A 21,992-nucleotide genomic window follows, 5' to 3' on the forward strand; every position below is an offset into this window, starting at 1 on the left:
CTTATTCATATTTTGTATAGTTTTTACCTTGCATAAATATTGGATTGCCATAATAAAAAACATGAACAAGTATAGGCATTATGATAATATGTTTCCAGTGACTTATTTCGAAGCAAAAAATTCATTGAAATTATGCCGGAGTGGGGTTGGAAGGGGGTAACACTAACCCCCTGCCCCCTAGCGTGCATAGACCTCTATTTCCTACTGTGACCACACCCACAATTTCTATGTACTCTGCATCCTCATATCAGATGTTAATGTATTTTTTTCGAGGAAGTTAAATCTGCAAGAATAAAAACTATGGCATGGTACCTTGTGTAATTTCAAAATGCTGGAATCGTCCGATGTTTCTTTAAATAAATCTTGAAAACAGACTGTACTGGAAAAACCACTGGGGCGGATCTATCAGGGAGGGGGGGGGGGGGGCGCCTGGATCCGGATGATTTTTTTTTCTCCGGTGGTGTAAATTCCCCTTTCCTCTTTTTGCTTGTTGGGAAAATTTTTGATGGGAAATCTCCACGGGTCGTCGAAAAAAAGGCGGCGTCTATTTCTTGCTTCTGCTATGCAAGCGAGACAAAATGATCTCAGCTTATGAATTGTGATGATCAAATTGTTACGTAACAGGAGAAAAAAGGGACAAAAGGAAAGAGAGAAAAGAGAAAAGAAAGGAAGGAAAGGGGGTGGAAGTAATAAGAAGAAAAAGAAGAAGGAAAACGAAGAAAATAGAAGAATGAAAAGAAAAAGAATAGAAGAATATACCGGTATATATAGTTTAAATTTCGGCATGATTTTAAACATGTGATTTCATATTCCATGAACCGAGACACATTATGGTGACATGAATGCATGTTACAAAATTACGATCAGAGACCATTTCAAGTCAACAATCTCGAACTATACGTAATAAAGCATTGTTGTGCAGCTGCTTCCAAATATTTTTACAAGAAAAAATAAAAGATATATACTCATGGTCATGAAGTTCTGTTCGCGAGCAGAAAAAGGAGGTACGCACTCCCAAATAGAAAAAAAGTTGTGGGGGCAACCGGGCAAGGCACTCAACCACTGTATCCATGTATGATTTTAAAAAGAAATTTGAAGATTATTTTGAACGTATTGATTCATAATCGATAAAAAATTAATGATTGAATGACCTCAAAAGGTCAAGCGAATTTAAAATCCATACTTTGTTGTTCGAAATAGACATGACATACTCTGAAATTTTACTTTATTGATCGTGGGTCCGGCTATAGCCGCTGTGCAGCGCCAGATCAGCAGCAACTCCCACGTCTTTCAACGTCTTTTGGTTTGACTCGACCGAGGTTTGAACTCCCGACCTCCCGGTTGTGAGACGGACGCTCTGCCAACTGAGCCAACACCGATTCAGGTCAAATGACTGAAGAAAATAATGACTTTAAAATTTCACAATCTATTCGATCAAATTTAAGAGACTGTATAATGTGTTTTCTGTTTCTCAGAAAACAAGACACATGTTCTCGTATCCAAGTCATTTCACGTGAATGACAATTTGAATAATCATGATTATTGATAAGACTTATACCGTGCGTATATATATATATATATTCATTCATTCTCATAAATGCCATAGAAAACTGATCCGCTCGGCGTTCCACTCCCCAATTATTTTAAGCATTTCATGTTTTGCAATGCATGTATAATTATGTCTACTTCTTATTTTCTCAATAGGCAAATGACCTGACTACATTTCTAATTAGTTAATAAAATGTCGATTTGATTCTTTAAAAAATGATAGCGAGTGCAAACCTACAGGGGCGGATCCAGCCTTCGCCAATAGGGGGGGGGGCGGATTGTTTTTCAGCCACATTTTCCCCAATCGGTCGCTCGAAGTTAATTTTTGTTTGTTTCTTTGAAAGGTTAGTCCTAATAATCACTTCTAAGATTATATATATTCATATAGTATCATAAGCCTTAATTAGAAAGTGCGAGCGCGAAGCACGAGCTTTTTTGTTTATTTTATGTATTTTGTCTTAAAACTTAAACATTTTGGGCAATGTTTGTGATCCTAAACGAGGTGTGTATCCAACCAAATAATTGCTGCGAGCGAAGCGCATGCAAGCAGAAATTTCTAATATGCGTTTTGATCTGATACAAAAAGGATCTGTTAAAGGCAGCTTGTTAGCCGTGAAAACGTTACATATTTCAACTATCAAATACCGCAAGCGCGAGCTGAAAATTTTGACATTTTTACCTGAAGAATGGAAAACGATAAGTATATAACTAAATAATTGATGCGAGTGCAAAGCGCGAGCAGAAAATCTTTTTTATTTCTAATATACCTTTTGATCTGATGAAAAAGATCTGTTAACGGCTGCTTATTAGCCATGAAGACGTTACATAATTATTTTAACTATCAAGCGAGCGCGAAGCGCGAGCTGAAAATTTTGACATTTCTACCTGAAGAATGGAAATTCTAAGCACTTTTTATAATCGTGAAAAGGATAATAGGCCTATAACTTAACAATTGATGCTAGCGCGAGCGGAAACATTCTGGGGCGGTAGTCTGAGGTCATTTTATCTTTTTAAAATTTTTATTTTATCTCTTAAAATGAAATTGGTATTCTGAGAAGACATTTTATCCCTCAGATAAAATTTGAAATTTTATCTTTGGTATAAATAGGTGTGTCTTACAAAGATAAAATGAAGATAAAATTGTTCTCAGAATACCAATTCGGAGAGACTTTAAGGGTATTTATCTCACTGATTTTAACGGAGAAAAAATATTTTATTTTATCTGAGATAAAATGGATCTCAGAATACCACCCCGGACACTCTTCATGTTTTGTATAAAAGGATGAGTAATTGGAAAGTTTCCTACATTAATAATGCGAGCGCAAGGCGCGAGCAGACAATTTTTGATTTTGTGATCTGAAACTGGATAAAGAGTTAAATAGAGAACAAGCTGCGTATTTGAATAAACACGTGTTTCAGATTTCGACATAGAAATACCTATCTTGCCATAAAAATCAAGAAATCGAACGCAAAGTGCGAGCTAAAATATTATTCCGATCTGAAAAAGGGTCAATTTAAGCTCTGTATTTCAAGCGCTTTGCGGAAAAATTGTGAGATGGATATGGATCACAGTTTAAAAAGAGCTAATATCATGAATATGTTTCATTATTATTATTTTGAGTTTTTACATAGGACCGGGAATTCTATAAGGACATTATTTTCATCGTATTAACATGAGGACTATCTTCCTATTTCCCTTCCAAAGCACGAGAGCGCAAAATCTGTATTATGGCCTGAAAACTGGACATTATTTTAAAGCACTTTTGTAATTATGAATAAGATACATGAGTTAATATCTTTCAACGATCAATGCGAGCGGAAATCGTGAGCCGAACTTTGTTATAAACTGTCATGAAATGGGGATTTTAAGTAGTTTGTTTTAGAATTGATATTGAGATTTACATAACTCACCAATCAAAACGCAAGCGTGCAGCGCTGGCTGATATGTTTTGACAATCTGACCTGAATAGGGATGTTTTGATAACTTTATAGAATACAGGAAATCGATACCCGACAAGGTACCTGACAAATCCAATTTTGTGAGCTCGCAGCGCAAGCAGAAAATGTCAATATTCAGACCACAAAAGATACATTTTGAGAGAGCACTTTTTAAAAATCAATTTGTAAATCAAACAAAATAATGAAAGTTTAAATTCCGAGCTTAAAACGTTTTGTATGTTGACTTCAAAATTTGATATTTTAAATTCCATATTGAGCAAGATATGTAAATCTCCTAAAAGGAAATGCAAGCGCAAAGCGAGAGCGAAAATATTATATCCCGACCATGATGAAAGATTTTTTTTTATTATTTTCCAAGTCTTCCCCTCGTCTTATTTTATTCACTCGTCTTCCTCCTTTTATGTTTCCCCTTCTTTATTTACTCCTCTCTTTTCCTTTCTTGTTTTTCTTCCTTTCCCTTTTTTTGCTCGACAATAAGGGGGGGGCGGGCCCCCCGGGCCCCCTGGATCCGCCTATGGACCTACTTTGTATATATTGATCGAGCCAGGAGCGGATCCAGATAAGGGCACATCCGGCCCATGCCCCCCTTTTTTAGAGACATAAAAAATATATGTTAGGGGAATATGTCCTGCATACACATTTTTTTTCTTGTCACATTTTTCCTGGAAAAAAGAGTGGGCCTCCATTTTGTAGCAAAACCACCTTTGTTTTGCTTGTCAAATTTTTATTGATGTAAATCATTGATTGGGAGTGAAGACCCTTGGGAAATCCTGGATCCGACCCCAAGGGATTTTTTTAAAATACCCCCCATATATCACTGATGCGTTTTGTCTTTGTCAGCAAGATTTCCCTTGACGAAAGTAGACTAATTATTGTTCTTAATCTGTGTAAATGCTGTCCTGAATCCAAGGTTCTGTCGGTTGATTTGAGAATGTGGTTTTTATTAAAAATGTATGAAGCGCATTTTGCCATGTCGTGGTACCCCCCCCCCCCCCCCCCGGCCGTGGCCCATCCCAGCCCCATCCCTCCTTGCGTTTCTTGCAATCAAAGTCTTGGATAAAAATTGGATTTTCCGTGAAAAATTCACGGGAAAATCTCCTTTTCTTAACTCGACTTCCTATAAGCGTAAGTAATTGATTATTCTATTTTTGTGGGGGGGGGTGGAGGGGTCTTTTCTTTATCTTTAAAAAAAAATTAATCGATCGCTGGCTTTGTCGCTTTAGCCATGGACCTGGTAGGTCCATACTTCAGCTTTTGATCAGAGGAGAAAAAAAATGACAGACGATAGGTGACCTTTGACCTCAGCTTAAGTCTGTGAAAACTGATTGCCTGTCTGTGACGAACCTCCATATGTTCGGAGATTGAATACCATTTCTCGCTAAATTCCTACTTGTCTTCTGTGGCTCTAAGCAATTATTAATGTCTCTAGATATTTGAGGTTTCAGATTCGTTGCATTTTTTAAGCAAGGATGAATGGTAAGGCGGAAAATTTTATCGCATTTTAGTTGTTAAAATTTTCCGCTGTGTGAGCTTATTGCGGATGCCCCAATACCGGTACGACTGCGTGTGTATAGAATGAGATCGAGATCCATTTCGGCCTGATTTTTGTCATGCATGTGTGTGCAGTGTGTGACTGCTAGTGCTACTGGCTGCTGGTGTTTGTGGCTGGGCGCTTGTGCATAACCTAAATCTTATTTTGTCATAAAAATGGCTTGCTAAGTCAATCATGCTGCTGCCATTTAATCTGACAGACCATGTGAATGTTTGGTCTTTTTGTAATATCAAAACAGCAAGTCAACATAAACATTGTCTTGATTAAAAAGTCATCCAGTCGGTCCAGATTTGAACGTTGCATTGAATGATGGGGGGACCTGTCTAAAAAGCTAACGCTAGGCCTACGCACTTTGTTTACAAACTATTAACACTGTGCCAATTTTAAGATTTGAACAAGTTATCTTTCACTAATTTGTGTAGACAGGAATAACCGTCATTTCTGATGATTTCAACAATTTCTGAGATTTTACGATGGTGAGCAGAGCCAACGTAGTTCAGCGGAACAACCAAAATACAGAGACTGAAGCTTTTGGTCTGTAATTTGTGGCAAACATTCTAAAGATCATTAACCAAGATGAAAATGTCATATAATTTGTTATCCATTATGACTTCGTTGACGACTGGGAGATCTACAGGATTACCTCACTCCCGTATACCAGATGATGATGATGAGTGCATAGCTTTAGGACCCCTTGTACATCGGGCAGCAAAATTAAGAGGTGTAATTCGGAAAACATGGCAGGATTTTCGTATTTGTCAGTTTGTGAGTTTTTATGATTCACAAACCTGTTCCATCCAAAATCTTTTAAGAAACCAGGCTGACCAGTATGGCTTCCAACAAGTTTGCTTCTTCAGCTCCCAATCAAAGTGTGGCTTATGCATCTTCATTTTTCAGTGTTGCCAACCAGAAATAGAAATTGAATATATCCTTAAAACAAAATCCTTGGAAAGAAATTTTTATTTGTCTCAGATAACTATTTTTTTTAAATTCCCTTATCAATGTTCTCTTCTATTCTCTTTCCTACAGTTGCAATGTTCTTGAATACGCTCACTCCCAAATTTTATGTGGCGCTGACAGGGACTTCATCTCTCATCTCTGGCTTGATTCTGGTAAATTTTTATATTTTTTCATTAGAGAATGTTAGAAAACTAGGACTAGACCATTTTTGAAAATTGAATCATTGTTGTACTATCAAATGTAATTCAGTAACAAACTTTCCACCTGGGGAAATGATTATAAGTTATGAAAACTTCCACTGAACTGTACTTAACATCTTATTGCATCATCAACAGAAAAGTGTTAATTTTGTTTTGTTGTATGATTTGTAGTACAATTTTTTTGGTATGCCATATTCAGTTGTTTTATTTTTGTTATGGAGATCATTGATTAGATTTATTTTGAAATATCAGAATTAGTATTACCAGACATGTTGGTTCAATAGTACACTTACATGTAGAAGGGCAGAGGTTGTTTGATATCTGGCTAAGAAATGCATGTGTTTTCTGTTACATGTTTGGTTCCATGACATTTGCTCCGGCGACAGTTGCTCCACTCTAAATTCCACACACTAATTTGATGACCAACTTCAACTCTGGGTACAACACTATTCCCTACCCTAACCCTAAGCCAAACATAAAACCCTATTGCATCCCTAACCCTAGATCTTAGACGAAGTTAAGACCGGAGCAATTGTCGCAGGAGCAAATGTGTGTCACCTCTATTATCCCTTAATTGCCGTGATTTATTTTTGCAAAAATATATTAGCAAATAAATAATTGTATGAATTATTATTTAAGTTTAGTTTAAAAAATTCTTCAAACTTTATTTAAATGATAATGTTCTGTATTTAAATTTGTAATTTGCAGTTATATGAGGAAGAGATGGAAGGAAGGTAGGGGAGTCCAATCTACATGAAGCTAAATTTGCTTTTTATAAGAAAAAGCTGTAATTATGAATGTTTCTACTTTTCTGTCCAATTAATAGATCTTTGAATGGTGGTACTTCCGTAAATATGGAACATCGTTTATTGAGCAGGTGTCACTTAACCACTTGTCCCCTTGGTTAGGAGGTGCAGAGAATGGGGGAGGGACTTCTACTGGGCAACAGTCACCACCTGGTAAATATATATTCACGTCAGGGCTCTGTGATATAATGCTTAGCTATTGATCATAGGGCTGAATTTCATTATTGAATTAATTGATTATTGTGTATGATCAATAGTAATAATGAGCTCCCCGATCAATCACTAAGGTTATGTTACATACCCTGTTCAGGAAAATACTAAGTGACAAATATTACACAGGGTTTACATTGGTCGGGAAATTTATGGAATGTATACCGTATGTAGTTAAGATACATAAATTGAAAGATAATCCACTAATATCAGTCTATAGAAAGCAATCTATTTCATACACACCAAATAAAACGCATGCGAAACCAGTGTGTCATCAATGTGCAGCAATTATGATTGTAGCAATAATTGCTAATGGCACCTATGTTAAGATGAGACTAGTTAACATACAGGTCAAGTGTGTGAGAAGGAACCGCACAGCCTGTACCATGTTTTCAAATTCATCTCTTCAAGTTTATATGAAAGTCCTTTCCTACAATTCAGATAAATAAGGAAAGATGTGTTCAATACTTCAATATGTAACAGTAATACTATTAAGAGCCCTAGAGGAAAAAAAAGGTCCTACATGTATAAAAAACGAATTTAATGGGGATTATAACGCTTGACATATTATTCAGTAGTTAGTGATTTAGCAATAATATATCACTGGATATTTTTCATTGAACAGAGTGTAAAACATGGCGGAATCCACTGAACCTTATACGAGGAGCAGAGTATAATCGGTACAACTGGGTGACGGGGAAAGATCCATTGACATACTATGACATGAACCAGTCTGCACAAGATCACCAAACATTATTTACCTGTGATTCAGATCCAACTAGACACCAGGATGAGGGTAAGATGCTGCATTTGCAAACATTTTCATTTAGTGATTATGTTGTATATCATCATCATCATGAAAAGTATCTTTTTACCCCCTGTTGTTCCTTATGAAATTAACATTAGTTTTATAAAGCACTGAATAAAATTACACTCCAGAAATTCTGTCAATTTGAAGAAGAACCAATGTTATCTTGTTATCCCCAGTTTGTTTTGAAATGATCAGACTCTTGAAAACCCAATGGTTTTATTTGAGAAATATGTGGATGTAGGATATTTTTTTCCTTTATTTTGTTTATTTGTTAATGTTTTTTTAAAGTAAAAAGAAATGGATGAAATTGTATGTGCAGATTATATTTGATTAGTTAATTTTTTAAAGTAAATCTTCATCTGTAAAATATTTCTAGGGTGAAATTTGCAGACATTTTCATTTAGTGATTATATCATCATCATGAAAATTATCTTTTGACCCCCGTTCCTTATGAAATTAACGTTAGTTTTGTAAAGCACTCAATAAAATTACACTCCAGAAATTCTGTCAACTTGAAGAAGAACCAATGGTATCTTGTTATCCCCAGTTTGTTTTGAAATGATCAGACTCTTGAAAACCCAATGGTTTTATTTGAGAAATATGTGGAGGTAGGATTTTTTTTCCTTTATTTTGTTTATTTGTTAATGTTTTTTTAAAGTAAAAAGAAATGGATGAAATTTTATGTGCAGATTATATTTGATTTCTTAATTTTTTAAAGTAAATATTCATCTGTAAAATATTTCTAGGGTGAAATTATACCTGTTTTACGGTTTATCTCTTCTGAAACTTGCAGTTATGATGAAAGCATGGCGAGAGAGAAATCCTCAGAATCGTATAAAAGCAGCACACGAAGCCTTAGAAAAATCTGGAGAGTAAGTATGGCTCACCTCATTATCTTATTTCAAGTCAAAATGTAGCTATATGTACCATGTCTAGGAGGGGATTCATAATAATAGATGGTTGGAATAAGACTTGTAGTTCGTAGAACAACCTTGTTAATGGAGAGTCATCTCTACTGGTGGTGATCCTCGAGCTCGATCTTGGCCTGAGCCTGGCCTAGAGGATAACTATGTGGCCATTGCCTTGACTTAGACTTAAGTCCTTGGCCTTGTTCTTTGACAGTCTACTTTTGTCTTGATGCACATCACTGGTTCAGAACTGGAATTCCAATGCATTGCCCTTAAGTGGTATTTGGAGTTACTTTAATTATTCATCATGAAAACTACTTTTCTTATCACAATTTACAGTTGTGCAACAGCATTGATTTTATTAGCTGAAGAAGAAGCAACGACCATCGTTGATACTGAAAAAAAGTTTCGGCAAGCTCTCAAAATTGCTGAGGCCAACTTCAAGAGAAGTCAGGCTCTGCAGCACCACAGCCCGCCTCATGAGAAAATACACAGTAAGTTATTCATGTTTGATTTTCAGGATATTTTATGCGATGGTACAAGCATATGACATTTCTGACTGAAAATATAGTTTTCCTGTGATAACTTAAGATATGTTTGGACTAAGCCTGAGTCATATCGATTATTTCGAAAACCGGTGTTCGACAGCTTTAATTCGATCGAACATCGATGCATCGAATATATTGAAGGCGGGAAAAAATTTGCTCCGGCTATCGCGTCGATGCGCTAGCGCTATGCATGCACTACGCACTGACGGTATGCGCTGGCGTTAGCCGGGTGAGCGTTGCACAAGCAGATGACAGAGCAAAGTTCGTTTGTATTTTCTATGACCACAAAACACACAAAAAAAGGCAGGGGACCAATGCAGAATTCTTCCCAAAATATCTTCAACAATGATATTTGCAGATGACAACATATAAGTTTAATGTGAAACAATAATAAAGACATGAATCACGCAGAGTCGATCCGAATGATTTTCGGTCAACTAGCATTCGCAGTCCAGACTCGCATTCACCAGCCCCGTCCGCAGCCCCGTACACTCACTCTCCCGAAACGACAGGCCAGCTTGTCAGCGCCAGCAAACAAGTGCAACCAACGGAGAGCGCTATAACTTGCCTGTGATTGTGTAGTTGGCTCCAAAATGAGTTCCAAATAAATTTATGCGAATAAATACGTAATTTTCTCTGGATGGTCATTTGAATTGCTATTCAATGCTGATATAACGATTGTGAGGAAAGATTGTGGAATATGAGTTATGAGTTATGACGATGTTCGAGAATTAATCCTTATGATGACAATCCATTTTTTTTGTTGACACAATAATGCATGCGATCGAAATAAATACGAATGTTTCGAATCGAGCCCTAAATTCATATAAATTATTACGATTTAAGAAGTTTATGGTCATACTAAGAATATTGACGATGTCAGCAAAGTATGTTATGTTCATATGGAAGAATTAATACTGGCATTATTTCTTTTGTTATTCCATATCTCTGGACGTCTTCTCCGAGCTCCGAGAAAAGAAGCACAATGCGCATGCGTGTTCGATGACGTATGACATATTTTCCATTCATGAAATCAGAGCCCAAAGTTGGGCACAAACTAGCTTCAAATTGATGGGAAAAAATGTCAAACGCAATTTTCTCTGTTTTATCATGTAAAATGTTATTATATGGTTATATTACGATCTTGAAAAGAGTTTTTGAATGTAGGCAATGTTCGAGAATCAATCCTGATGTGATGATTATTTTTTTTTAGACAAGTGCACTCTCTCGACTCAAGTCGATCGTCATGAGATGTCCGCCATTGAAAATTGAAACGAAATACAAACGTTTCACATCAAGCTCTAAATTCATATTAATGATTATCATATGCAAATTATTGTTAAATATTACGATCAAATAATGTTCTGTGGTCATGATATTAATATTGTTCATGAAAGCAAGATTTATTTTACGTTGATCGCGTCAATCTCCCGGCCATTTTCTGGTTTGATTAAAGAACAGTACTGCGCATGCACGATCGATGGCCATGACTTCCATTCACGAATTCATCGTGCATAAATTATCTCAGCACGAGCAGACGAGTAAGACTCGAAGTATGATCGAAATAAACTTCAAATTAATGGTGAATAGGCATCATAATTACACAATCGGTTTCATTTGGGGGGCAATAGAAATCAAGTAAGTAGTAGTCAAGTTGGACATTACTGATATTTTGATGATTGATTGTGTGATCCAAACGAATCGGCCGGCCGACGTATTTTTTTTATTTTTTCGATGCACCGATTTTGCAAAATCTGCACCGGTGTTCGATGACATCGATCGAACACCGATTTTAAAATCGATTCGACTCAGGCTAAGTTTGGACTTTCCACTTCAAACTTTCATGATGTACAGTTGTGCTCAAAAGTTAGTGAGCCCACCACAAAATGTACTCCTTCAATTCTGAGTGTTGAATGTAGACGACACTACAATGTTGGCAAGCACAAAGAAACAAACTTTTTCGAATGTAATGTTTTATCACCCGACTTCACAATTAAACATTTATTAAAATATCGCAGAACTTGACCACTTTAAATTGTTTATTTTCTGGTGGATTTCAGTAACTTTAATATCACCACTGTATATTGGAGGAATGATAATCTGATGAGATCAAGGTTTCATATGTAAAGTAGCTCTTTCCTGCATTTATTGAAGAAACTTTGGAGCAATCTTCTTCAATCTTGCATCATTTGTGCATTGGTAAGTGTAGATGATTGAAGAAGATCTGGGGGTCACAGGTCCTCAAAACGTCACAAATTTTATTTTCAATTTTAAAAGTTATGTTTGTAGTATATTCCTAGTGAGACAATGGCTTAGACATGAATTTTGACTGTGTGCAGTTGGGGATACATCTAATTTAAAAAACTTTTTGAGAGTGTATAAGTATTTTTTTCATATTTGTTGGAGCTTATATGAAAGAAGTATCACGTATCAGCGATTATGTGAGTAAAATTTTAGCTTGCTGGATCAAGGTCAGAGGTTATTGAATTGTCCATCTGCTGTCCATCTATTGTCCATATATCCTTGAAAGTAATTTGATATGTCAGAATCTACTGAAATTCACAATATGACAAGCTAACAAAAGATTGCCTTTTTTAAAGGCAGAAATGTCAATGGTTGATTCAACAAGTTACAGAATCATCGATAATCAGCTTATTTTTGCTTTGAACTTATTTCCTTGATTTGAAAAAAAATGAAACCTAGATTGATTCTTTTGGCGTTGGGGTAGTGGTATTGGCAAGAGTTCAGGTACTTGCAAGGGTTAAGTTGTAATAAAGAAATGATATTGGTAGAGGCAAATAAATTCGAGCAATAAATTTGAGAAATTCTGCGCTCAGATCATCTTTCCGTAGTTTGATTTCGTTCTTGTAAGGTTTCAAATTTGTTTGAAATCATATGAAAATTTTGATATGAATAGTGAGATTTATTACTCATTAGATCTTGAATTTTCATTTATTGTTTTATTGGCGCATTTGGTCCTGTTTTTGCAAAACTTACTGAAAACAAAACGGCAATCAGAATGATAAAAATATAATTTCTAAAGTTAATAGGAAAAGGCATGAGCACTTCCTGTTAACCCTGCCTGTGCAACATTGTCAGAAAGCACGTAAGGCATTTAAACACATATTTATTATTGCTGGTGTTTCTTGTTTTTGTATTTGCCAAACAGGAAGAGATCTGAATGTTCTGGTTTATATCAAGCGTCGAATTGCCATGTGCATGAGGAAGCTTGGTAGAACAAAGGAAGCAGTGAAAATGATGCGTGATGTAAGTCAGGGCTACTCTTTCATATGATATGAAGTAATTCACAGATATAGAATAAATGTGATGATTTACAATAACAGATAAACATTTATTTTCCTCCATATTACAAAGTTACATTCATTCAAGAATACACTTCAAATCAATTTCTATAAAGAATATAAATATAAACAACTTATGTGTAAAGAGGAAGGCGTATGTCCCTAGAAGCATAATGCTTGTGGCGGGATACGCCTGTGGACAAATATATACAATACACAAAATACAATACAAAGATAAGAAGGGCGAGGAAAGGAGAAGAGAAGTAGAAAAGAAAACGGGAAGAAAACGAGAGAGGGAGAAGTGAGCAGGAAGGCGGGGGCATGAGTTACCGAGTACCGAGCAAGTAGAGCGTACAACAATGTATGATGGAGAGAGGGAGAGATAAAAATAATAATGCCGCAACATTTGCACATTATTCACGTTAACTTAAGATCAAAAGGAATGTAAGGTATTAGGATATTCAAGCAAACAGTTACAATAACAGTACTTGTGTAGAATCTATCTGTTTAGGAAAAACTCCCAAGCACACAGAGTCATCCAAGGGAATTAGTTATCGAATGTAATTGATACTTTCATACTAAAACAAAGATTTAACTTTACTTTGTAAATAAAAAAAGTATTATGATTAATTTGTATTGAAAAGTTCATGTAGTTCAGTTGGAATATTTGGTAGATTCACCTATGCATATAAGATGGGTAGTTGACACAATTCCATAAGGAAGTGGGCATTTATAATCAAGATGTGAGAGTTGTAAAACCTAGGCAATTGGTTTCAGGTTTTGTCTCTTTGTTCAAGCTAATGACTGTGCTAATACAAAACCACTATTTCATTTAATTAATATTATGTAGCTGTGGATTTTTGCAAGGGATAGTTTTTTTTCATGTTGACAATGATTGACATTGACATATGCATGGTCCTAGTAATTATTCAAAATGATATTTATGTACTAGTTAGTACTGTATTAAAAGACAGAAGCATAAGAAGCACACGAGAAGTTCAGCAGTGTAGATCTAGATGGTGGCACCAGTCTCGTAGAACATGCATCATATTTAATCGTCATACCTTCAATTCATTTTCTACTTGTGGAGTCGTGTATCGTACCATTTGATACAAACTGATCTAGAAATGACAGAATTTAATTGTCTTACAGTTACTGCCCCCAGAGGGAATCTTAAAAGGAAAATGATGGGAAAGGGTAGGAATGGGGTTAATACCACTGTTTGTAAAAAAATCAGAATGTGTTCCATCTTTGTTGTATATAGTTGATCAGGTCAGTATAATCCATACGCTATGAAATGTTGCACGAATGAAGTTGTGATCAGAATGATATTTCATATCGATGATGTTGCCCCATCATTCTTTTCCTTTGGATTTTGAGTGATAGTAGGGGAAATATGAAATCATTTCTGTGCTGTCCATTTAAATGACAAATATAAAGTAATTGATCTGCCTCCGTACATTTAATTTCAGTTACTATTGCTGGTATTGGGATAGGGTGTCATTAGGATGGGTTATGCCATTTGTATTTGTACAATATTTGATGCAAGATTATATTGCAATAATGGTTTTATGAATTACGTGAGAATAAATTATAATAAACTTGTCATTGACAAATTATTTTGTTAATATGGAAAGATACTGACTTACGCTTATAGAATGGTTCTTATGTTAACTTTGAAAGTCAGCTTTTATTTCTTAATCTTACCAGACTATGTTTGAATATGATAGACAACTTTTTTTTAATGTGGTATAGTTGTCATTATTTTATATTTTGTTCTTCTTTGGAAAGTAAAACTCAGGAAATATTGAGAGCAAATGTACGAAAAAATAAGCAAACATATAAGTAGAAATGGAAAATACCAAATCAAAATACTAGATTAAAAGTTGTATGGAGTAAACTGATTAGGGGTTCATAATTGGCCTCAAGATCTGTCTTACGCATCTCCTAGAAGAATGTGAATTGTACAAAAATATATATTTCTTATATGCAAACATGAATTGCAGAGAGGCAGAGGGATCAAATTTGTGGTGCTGGACAAAATGTTACATGTCCATGACTGACATAGCCTTGTTGAAAGGGAAGTTCATTCTGAAAAAAGATGGTTTGCTTAATCGAATAGAGGAGCATAACACTGGGAAATCAATGAAAATCAAACGTAAAATAAGAAAGTTAACTGGCATCTTTGAATTTCAACAAAAGAGTGATGTGTACACATAATGGGCAATATGTCCATTTAATGAGGGAACCAATGACATTGCACACTCAATATTTTTGTGTATTTTATTACGTATCACCCCAGTGACATGAATATTTGATTTATAGTTTATTTTTACACCACTCTTCCTCTTCTGTCCTAAAAATTTGTTGCAGCTGATCAAAGAGTTTCCAGTAGTCAGCATGTTTCAGATCCATGAGAATCTCATAGAGGCCCTCCTGGAGATGCAGCTCTACGCAGATGTCCAGGCTCTGCTTGCCAAGTATGACGATATAAGTCTACCCAAGTCAGCCACCATCTGTTACACAGCGGCGCTCCTCAAAGCCAGAACAGTGTGTGACAAGTGAGTTTGCAGTCATTATTCATACCTTGTCAAGATAAGGTGTTGTGAAGTGACCTCAGGGGAGGGTTCAAGTTCAAGAATCATCCCTTACATGTAGGTGGAATTAAATAATTTCTTAAACTTGAAAAATTAATCTTAGGTGGGAATGGAAAAGTTGTGTGAGAAATTCTTAAGAGAATTGATTATACAGCTTAATGAGTAAATAAAAATCTTGGATATATGTATTGCTTATGCTCTAGGCAATTCCATCATATTACTTGATACCTTCCCCTTACATATTGGCTCATCATGGTATATCATGGTGTTTTCCTTTATCAAGGAATTTACCCACATTGTGCTGCCCTCGACCCAGGGAAGGGGAATGGGTACCCAGCAGGATTAATTTTTGGATGCACTTAGCTATGGAAACAGCAGCTTGGTGATGATGGCAGTATAGGCCTCATGGGGCTATACATACATGCTCATGAAATCATTTCATATTGCAGGCATATGTAAATTGTACTATGTAGACGGGAGTATGGCTGTTGCTTAGCCTGTATTTCATGGAGAGTTGCTTAGCCTGTATTTTATGGAGAGTTGATTAGGAGATGGACGAAGAGAAAGAGAGAGGATGAGAGAAGAGCTGGTGGGTGAGCAAAAGGAGATAGTACTTCTCCTTAAGGGTAGTCCTATGTCTTTGACACTTGGAAGAATAATACAGCTTGTATAACAATTAGCCACCACATTTTTTTTATATATATACCTGAAAGCTTGTCTAAATAGAATAATTAACAAGAAATTAGGGGACAATGTCTCTAAGTAAGACTTATAGAATTTAACAAATACTTTATTGGCCTTGTTAATATATTTGATTTTTTCCCCTTGATATCACTTTAATATTGCATATGATGAAGTGGACATTTGTTTTAACATAGAGCGGATTAAGAGTAAAAAGCCATTCTGCATAGTCTCCTGGATCAATTGAAGAATAATGGTGCCTGTGTAATCTAGTGATATCCCATTTTAATCTCCACAATGGCTTTTGAACATTTATTGAGTTGAAATCAAAACAGCAAAGCACAAACTGACATATTGTTCTCTGTTTTGTTTTGCTTTGTTATTCTCTGTGTGTATAGAAACTCCAACATCCATAGCAGCTCCCAAATTTCTCTTTCATCGTTCAGGTTTTCGCCTGAGATGGCATCTAAGCGGGGGCTCTCAACCGCTGAAATGAATGCAGTGGAAGCCATTCATCGAGCTGTTGAGTTCAATCCTCATGTACCAAAGGTGAGTTAAATTGTATTCCATAAATTCTACTGTATGTATCCCATATGATGCATTCAAGGGAAATTGCAATATGCGATAAGTACAAGGCGCATGTGCTGAGTAATGGTGCAGTCACATTTCCCCTATGGTGGCCATACAGAAAGTTGAAAACAGCCATTTTATTAATTTTTTTCTCGCCTGAACAAAGTTTGGTAAAGACCTAATAATACTTTCCATGTTGGTCTGTTGGTTTGTTGGTCTGTTCAGGTTTTGTTCAACTTGCTCTCATGTCTTTATTTTTGCATCAGTTATGTTCATGCTTAGTACATAGGACTAAACTTGTATTTCAGATAGCGTCTAAGTTTTTACCCGCTGTGGGTAAAATATGTTCCCATAATACCAAGTACTGCATAAAAAATGCACATCTGCAAGGTTGTGTAGAATTAAAGCATAAAAATGGGACTTGCATATGCAAGTATTGGTAACATTTTTTAACATGTTTTACTAATGTACTATCACGTTTTTGTTTTGTTCTTCCAGTACTTATTGGAAATGAAAAGCCTGATCTTGCCACCAGAGCACATCTTGAAGCGAGGGGACAGTGAGGCTATCGCTTACAGCTTCTTCCACATTGCACACTGGAAGAGAGTAGAGGGCGCACTTCAGCTTCTTCACTGTACATGGGAAGGAACATTTAGAATGATCCCCTACCCGCTGGAAAAGGGACACCTTTTCTACCCCTACCCCAGCTGTACAGAGACGGTAGATAGGGAGTTATTGCCTTGTAAGTTGAAACACCGATCAAACTTGCCCCCCCCTGAAATACATGTTGGTAGGCAAAGGCATTCCAGATTCAGATTATTTCACACCTCTTTAAAATAAACAAAAATACATAAATACAAATAAAATTCTTATACAACAGAACAGATATTGACTAGTATGAATTATAAGTAGTCATAAACAAATAGTAAAACACAGAAATACAAACAATGATTTTCTCTCTAAGGCAGATGTGGGGGAAGATAGAAAGCCATTGGCCTATCGAGGTCTATCCCCCTGATTACTGTACAACAGGAAAAGGCTTACACATTTTACAAAGAAGAGAAAAAACAAACAAACAAATATAATGCAAGAAAGGGAAAAACAAAGGAATCAAAATCCTAATAAGGAGGGGGGGGGGGGTTGGCAAAGGAGGGGACACACAAGTGTTGATTATTTAATACTGTATTGTAATAGGTTATTATGCCGTATATACACATAAATATACTGATGCAGATGTATAAATAGATATACCCAAGGAATATAGCATTTTGAATTTCACTTAATTATTTTATATTTTATGATAATATGACTTAAAAGAAAAAGGGAAAAAATAAATACTGCTATGTGAAACTTATAAAGGTTATTCAAAGGGATAATTTGTAGTTTTTGTCTCACCTGCATAGCAGAGTGAGACTATAGGTGCCACTTTTCCGACGGCGGCGTCAACATCAAATCTTAACCTGAGGTTAAGTTTTTGAAATGACATCATAACTTAGAAAGTATATCGACCTAGTTCATAAAACTTGGCCATAAGTTTAATCAAGTATTACTGAACATCCTATTAGAGTTTCATGTCACATGACCAAGGTCAAAGGTCATTTAGGGTCAATGAACTTAGACCATGTTGGGGGAATCAACATCAAAATCTTTACTTAAGGTTAAGTTTTTGAAATGTTATCATAACTTAGAAAATATATGGACCTAGTTCATTAAACTTGGCCATAAGGTTAATCAAGTATTACTGAACATCCTATTAGAGTTTCATGTCACATGACCAAGGTCAAAGGTCATTTAGGGTCAATGAACTTAGACCATGTTGGGGGAATCAACATCAAAATCTTTACCTAAGGTTAAGTTTTTGAAATGTCATCATAACTTAGAAAATATATGGACCTAGTTCATTAAACTTGGACATAAGGTTAATCATGTATCATCAAACATCCTGCGTGAGTTTCATGTCACATGACCAAGGTCAAAGGTCATTTAGGGTCAATGAACTTTGGCCGATTTGGGGGTATCTGTTGAATTACAATCAAAACTTTAAAAGTTTTTGGATCTGATTCATGAAACTTGGACATAATAGTAATCAAGTATCACTGAACATCCTGTGCAAGTTTCAGGTCACATGATCAAGATCAAAGGCCATTTATGGTCAATGAACTTAGGCCGAATTGGGGGTATTTGTTGAATTACCATCATAACTTTGAAAGTATGTTGGTCTAATTTGTTTAACAAATTTTCGGCATTACTCCTATTTGTTTAAGATCAGTATGCTCGATCTGTAATGAAAATCATAAGATCAGTATGCTCGATCTGTATGAAAATCATAAATCATAAGTCAGAAAAAATTGGAACCAGTGGGATTCGAACCTGCCATCTACTGCTTTCCGGGCAGCGACTCAACCACCAGGCTATTCTGGTTCACGGTTAAGCCACGATGAACTGGAATTCAAATACCCTTGATCTCTTCTTTCTGACTCATTACTATTCAAATGCCATCCGCCGTGGACAATAGATAGTAAATTAAGAGGCTTTTTTATAGGAGGAGATTATAATTTGTTTAACAAATTTTCGGCATTACTCCTATTTGTTTAAGATCAGTATGCTCGATCTGTAATGAAAATCATAAGATCAGTATGCTCGATCTGTATGAAAATCATAAATCATAAGTCAGAAAAAATTGGAACCAGTGGGATTCGAACCTGCCATCTACTGCTTTCCGGGCAGCGACTCAACCACCAGGCTATTCTGGTTCACGGTTAAGCCACGATGAACTGGAATTCAAATACCCTTGATCCTCTTCTTTCTGACTCATTACTATTCAAATGCCATCCGCCGTGGACAATAGATAGTAAATTAAGAGGCTTTTTTATAGGAGGAGATTATAATTTGTTTAACAAATTTTCGGCATTACTCCTATTTGTTTAAGATCAGTATGCTCGATCTGTAATGAAAATCATAAGATCAGTATGCTCGATCTGTATGAAAATCATAAATCATAAGTCAGAAAAAATTGGAACCAGTGGGATTCGAACCTGCCATCTACTGCTTTCCGGGCAGCGACTCAACCACCAGGCTATTCTGGTTCACGGTTAAGCCACGATGAACTGGAATTCAAATACCCTTGATCCTCTTCTTTCTGACTCATTACTATTCAAATGCCATCCGCCGTGGACAATAGATAGTAAATTAAGAGGCTTTTTTTATAGGAGGAGATTATAATTTGTTTAACAAATTTTCGGCATTACTCCTATTTGTTTAAGATCAGTATGCTCGATCTGTAATGAAAATCATAAGATCAGTATGCTCGATCTGTATGAAAATCATAAATCATAAGTCAGAAAAAATTGGAACCAGTGGGATTCGAACCTGCCATCTACTGCTTTCCGGGCAGCGACTCAACCACCAGGCTATTCTGGTTCACGGTTAAGCCACGATGAACTGGAATTCAAATACCCTTGATCCTCTTCTTTCTGACTCATTACTATTCAAATGCCATCCGCCGTGGACAATAGATAGTAAATTAAGAGGCTTTTTATAGGAGGAGATTATAATTTGTTTAACAAATTTTCGGCATTACTCCTATTTGTTTAAGATCAGTATGCTCGATCTGTAATGATTCGATCTGACTTATGATTTATGATTTTCATACAGATCGAGCATACTGATCTTATGATTTTCATTACAGATCGAGCATACTGATCTTAAACAAATAGGAGTAATGCCGAAAATTTGTTAAACAAATTATAATCTCCTCCTATAAAAAAGCCTCTTAATTTACTATCTATTGTCCACGGCGGATGGCATTTGAATAGTAATGAGTCAGAAAGAAGAGGATCAAGGGTATTTGAATTCCAGTTCATCGTGGCTTAACCGTGAACCAGAATAGCCTGGTGGTTGAGTCGCTGCCCGGAAAGCAGTAGATGGCAGGTTCGAATCCCACTGGTTCCAATTTTTTCTGACTTATGATTTATGATTTTCATACAGATCGAGCATACTGATCTTATGATTTTCATTACAGATCGAGCATACTGATCTTAAACAAATAGGAGTAATGCCGAAAATTTGTTAAACAAATTATAATCTCCTCCTATAAAAAAGCCTCTTAATTTACTATCTATTGTCCACGGCGGATGGCATTTGAATAGTAATGAGTCAGAAAGAAGAGGATCAAGGGTATTTGAATTCCAGTTCATCGTGGCTTAACCGTGAACCAGAATAGCCTGGTGGTTGAGTCGCTGCCCGGAAAGCAGTAGATGGCAGGTTCGAATCCCACTGGTTCCAATTTTTTCTGACTTATGATTTATGATTTTCATACAGATCGAGCATACTGATCTTATGATTTTCATTACAGATCGAGCATACTGATCTTAAACAAATAGGAGTAATGCCGAAAATTTGTTAAACAAATTATAATCTCCTCCTATAAAAAAGCCTCTTAATTTACTATGTTGGTCTAGTTCATAAATCTTGGACATAAGAGTAATCAAGTATCACTGAACATCCTGTGCGCATTTTAGGTCACATGACCAAGGTCAAAGGTCAATGAACTTTGGCCATAATGGGGCAATCTGTTGAATTACCATCATAACTTTGCAAGTTTATTGATCTGACTTTTGAAACTTGGACATAAGAGTAATCAAGTATCATTGAATATCCTGTGCAAGTTTCAGGTCACATGATCAAGGTCAAAGGTCATGTGAGGTCAATGAATTTTGGCCACATTGGGGGTATTTGTTGAATTACCATCTTATTTCTGTAAGTGTATTGGTCTAGTTCATAAAACATGGAAATAAGAGTAACCAAGTGTCACTGAACATCTTGTGCGAGTTATAGTAGTTTTCAAAGTCAGCACTGCTGCTATCTTGAATCACGTGATGCAGGTGAGACGGCCAGAGGCATTCCACTTGTTATGATTAGAAGCTATTTTTTTAATGTAGTCGCAAATCTTAAGCTCTTTTAGTGCAATGTGTGTCATTGATTTGAGCATCTCAACATGCCCTGTTTTAGCTGTGGCTATTATCAATAAATCAATGCTTATTTCATGGTTTCTGTCGTTTCTGCAGCAGCTTTCCATGAGGTGTCTGTCTATCCCAAGAAGGAGCTACCTTTCTTCATCCTCTTCACAGCAGGGTTGTGTACGTTCACTGCCTCGTTGGCACTCCTAACACATCAGTTCCCTGAACCCATGGGTGCTATCGCAAAAGCAGTGAGTATTAACAAGTTTTCTTGATTCTCCTGATTGGTACGTTCCTTCTTTCTCTCATGCATTTCTATATATCTCTACGTCAATCTTCCCTTCTGTCTCTCATCTCTTGTTGTCTATCCCTCTTTGTTACC

At 36.1% G+C, this 21,992-nt stretch overlaps 1 protein-coding gene across 5 annotated transcripts in view; it reads left to right on the plus strand.

Moving 5' to 3' along the window:
- LOC121411447 (suppressor of tumorigenicity 7 protein homolog) overlaps window positions 1–21,992 on the plus strand; it is a 28,653-nt gene that overhangs the window by 4,428 nt on the left and 2,233 nt on the right. The window contains exons 1-11 of one of the 5 annotated variants that reach the window (XM_041604194.1): window positions 4,804–4,983; window positions 6,089–6,171; window positions 7,046–7,178; window positions 7,861–8,031; window positions 8,840–8,918; window positions 9,294–9,448; window positions 12,672–12,769; window positions 15,178–15,365; window positions 16,481–16,631; window positions 17,151–17,394; window positions 21,719–21,861. In XM_041604194.1, the coding sequence (XP_041460128.1) occupies window positions 4,977–4,983; window positions 6,089–6,171; window positions 7,046–7,178; window positions 7,861–8,031; window positions 8,840–8,918; window positions 9,294–9,448; window positions 12,672–12,769; window positions 15,178–15,365; window positions 16,481–16,631; window positions 17,151–17,394; window positions 21,719–21,861 (1,452 nt within the window). In that variant the 5' untranslated portion in view covers window positions 4,804–4,976. Of the gene's footprint in view, window positions 1–4,803; window positions 4,984–6,088; window positions 6,172–7,045; window positions 7,179–7,860; window positions 8,032–8,839; window positions 8,919–9,293; window positions 9,449–12,671; window positions 12,770–15,177; window positions 15,366–16,480; window positions 16,632–17,150; window positions 17,395–21,718; window positions 21,862–21,992 lie in introns of those variants that run through there. The other 4 variants (XM_041604190.1, XM_041604192.1, XM_041604189.1 and 1 more) reach the window with 4 other exon arrangements.

This window comes from Lytechinus variegatus, chromosome 3, assembly GCF_018143015.1.
Source record: "Lytechinus variegatus isolate NC3 chromosome 3, Lvar_3.0, whole genome shotgun sequence".
Classification (NCBI taxonomy): Eukaryota; Metazoa; Echinodermata; class Echinoidea; order Temnopleuroida; family Toxopneustidae; genus Lytechinus; species Lytechinus variegatus.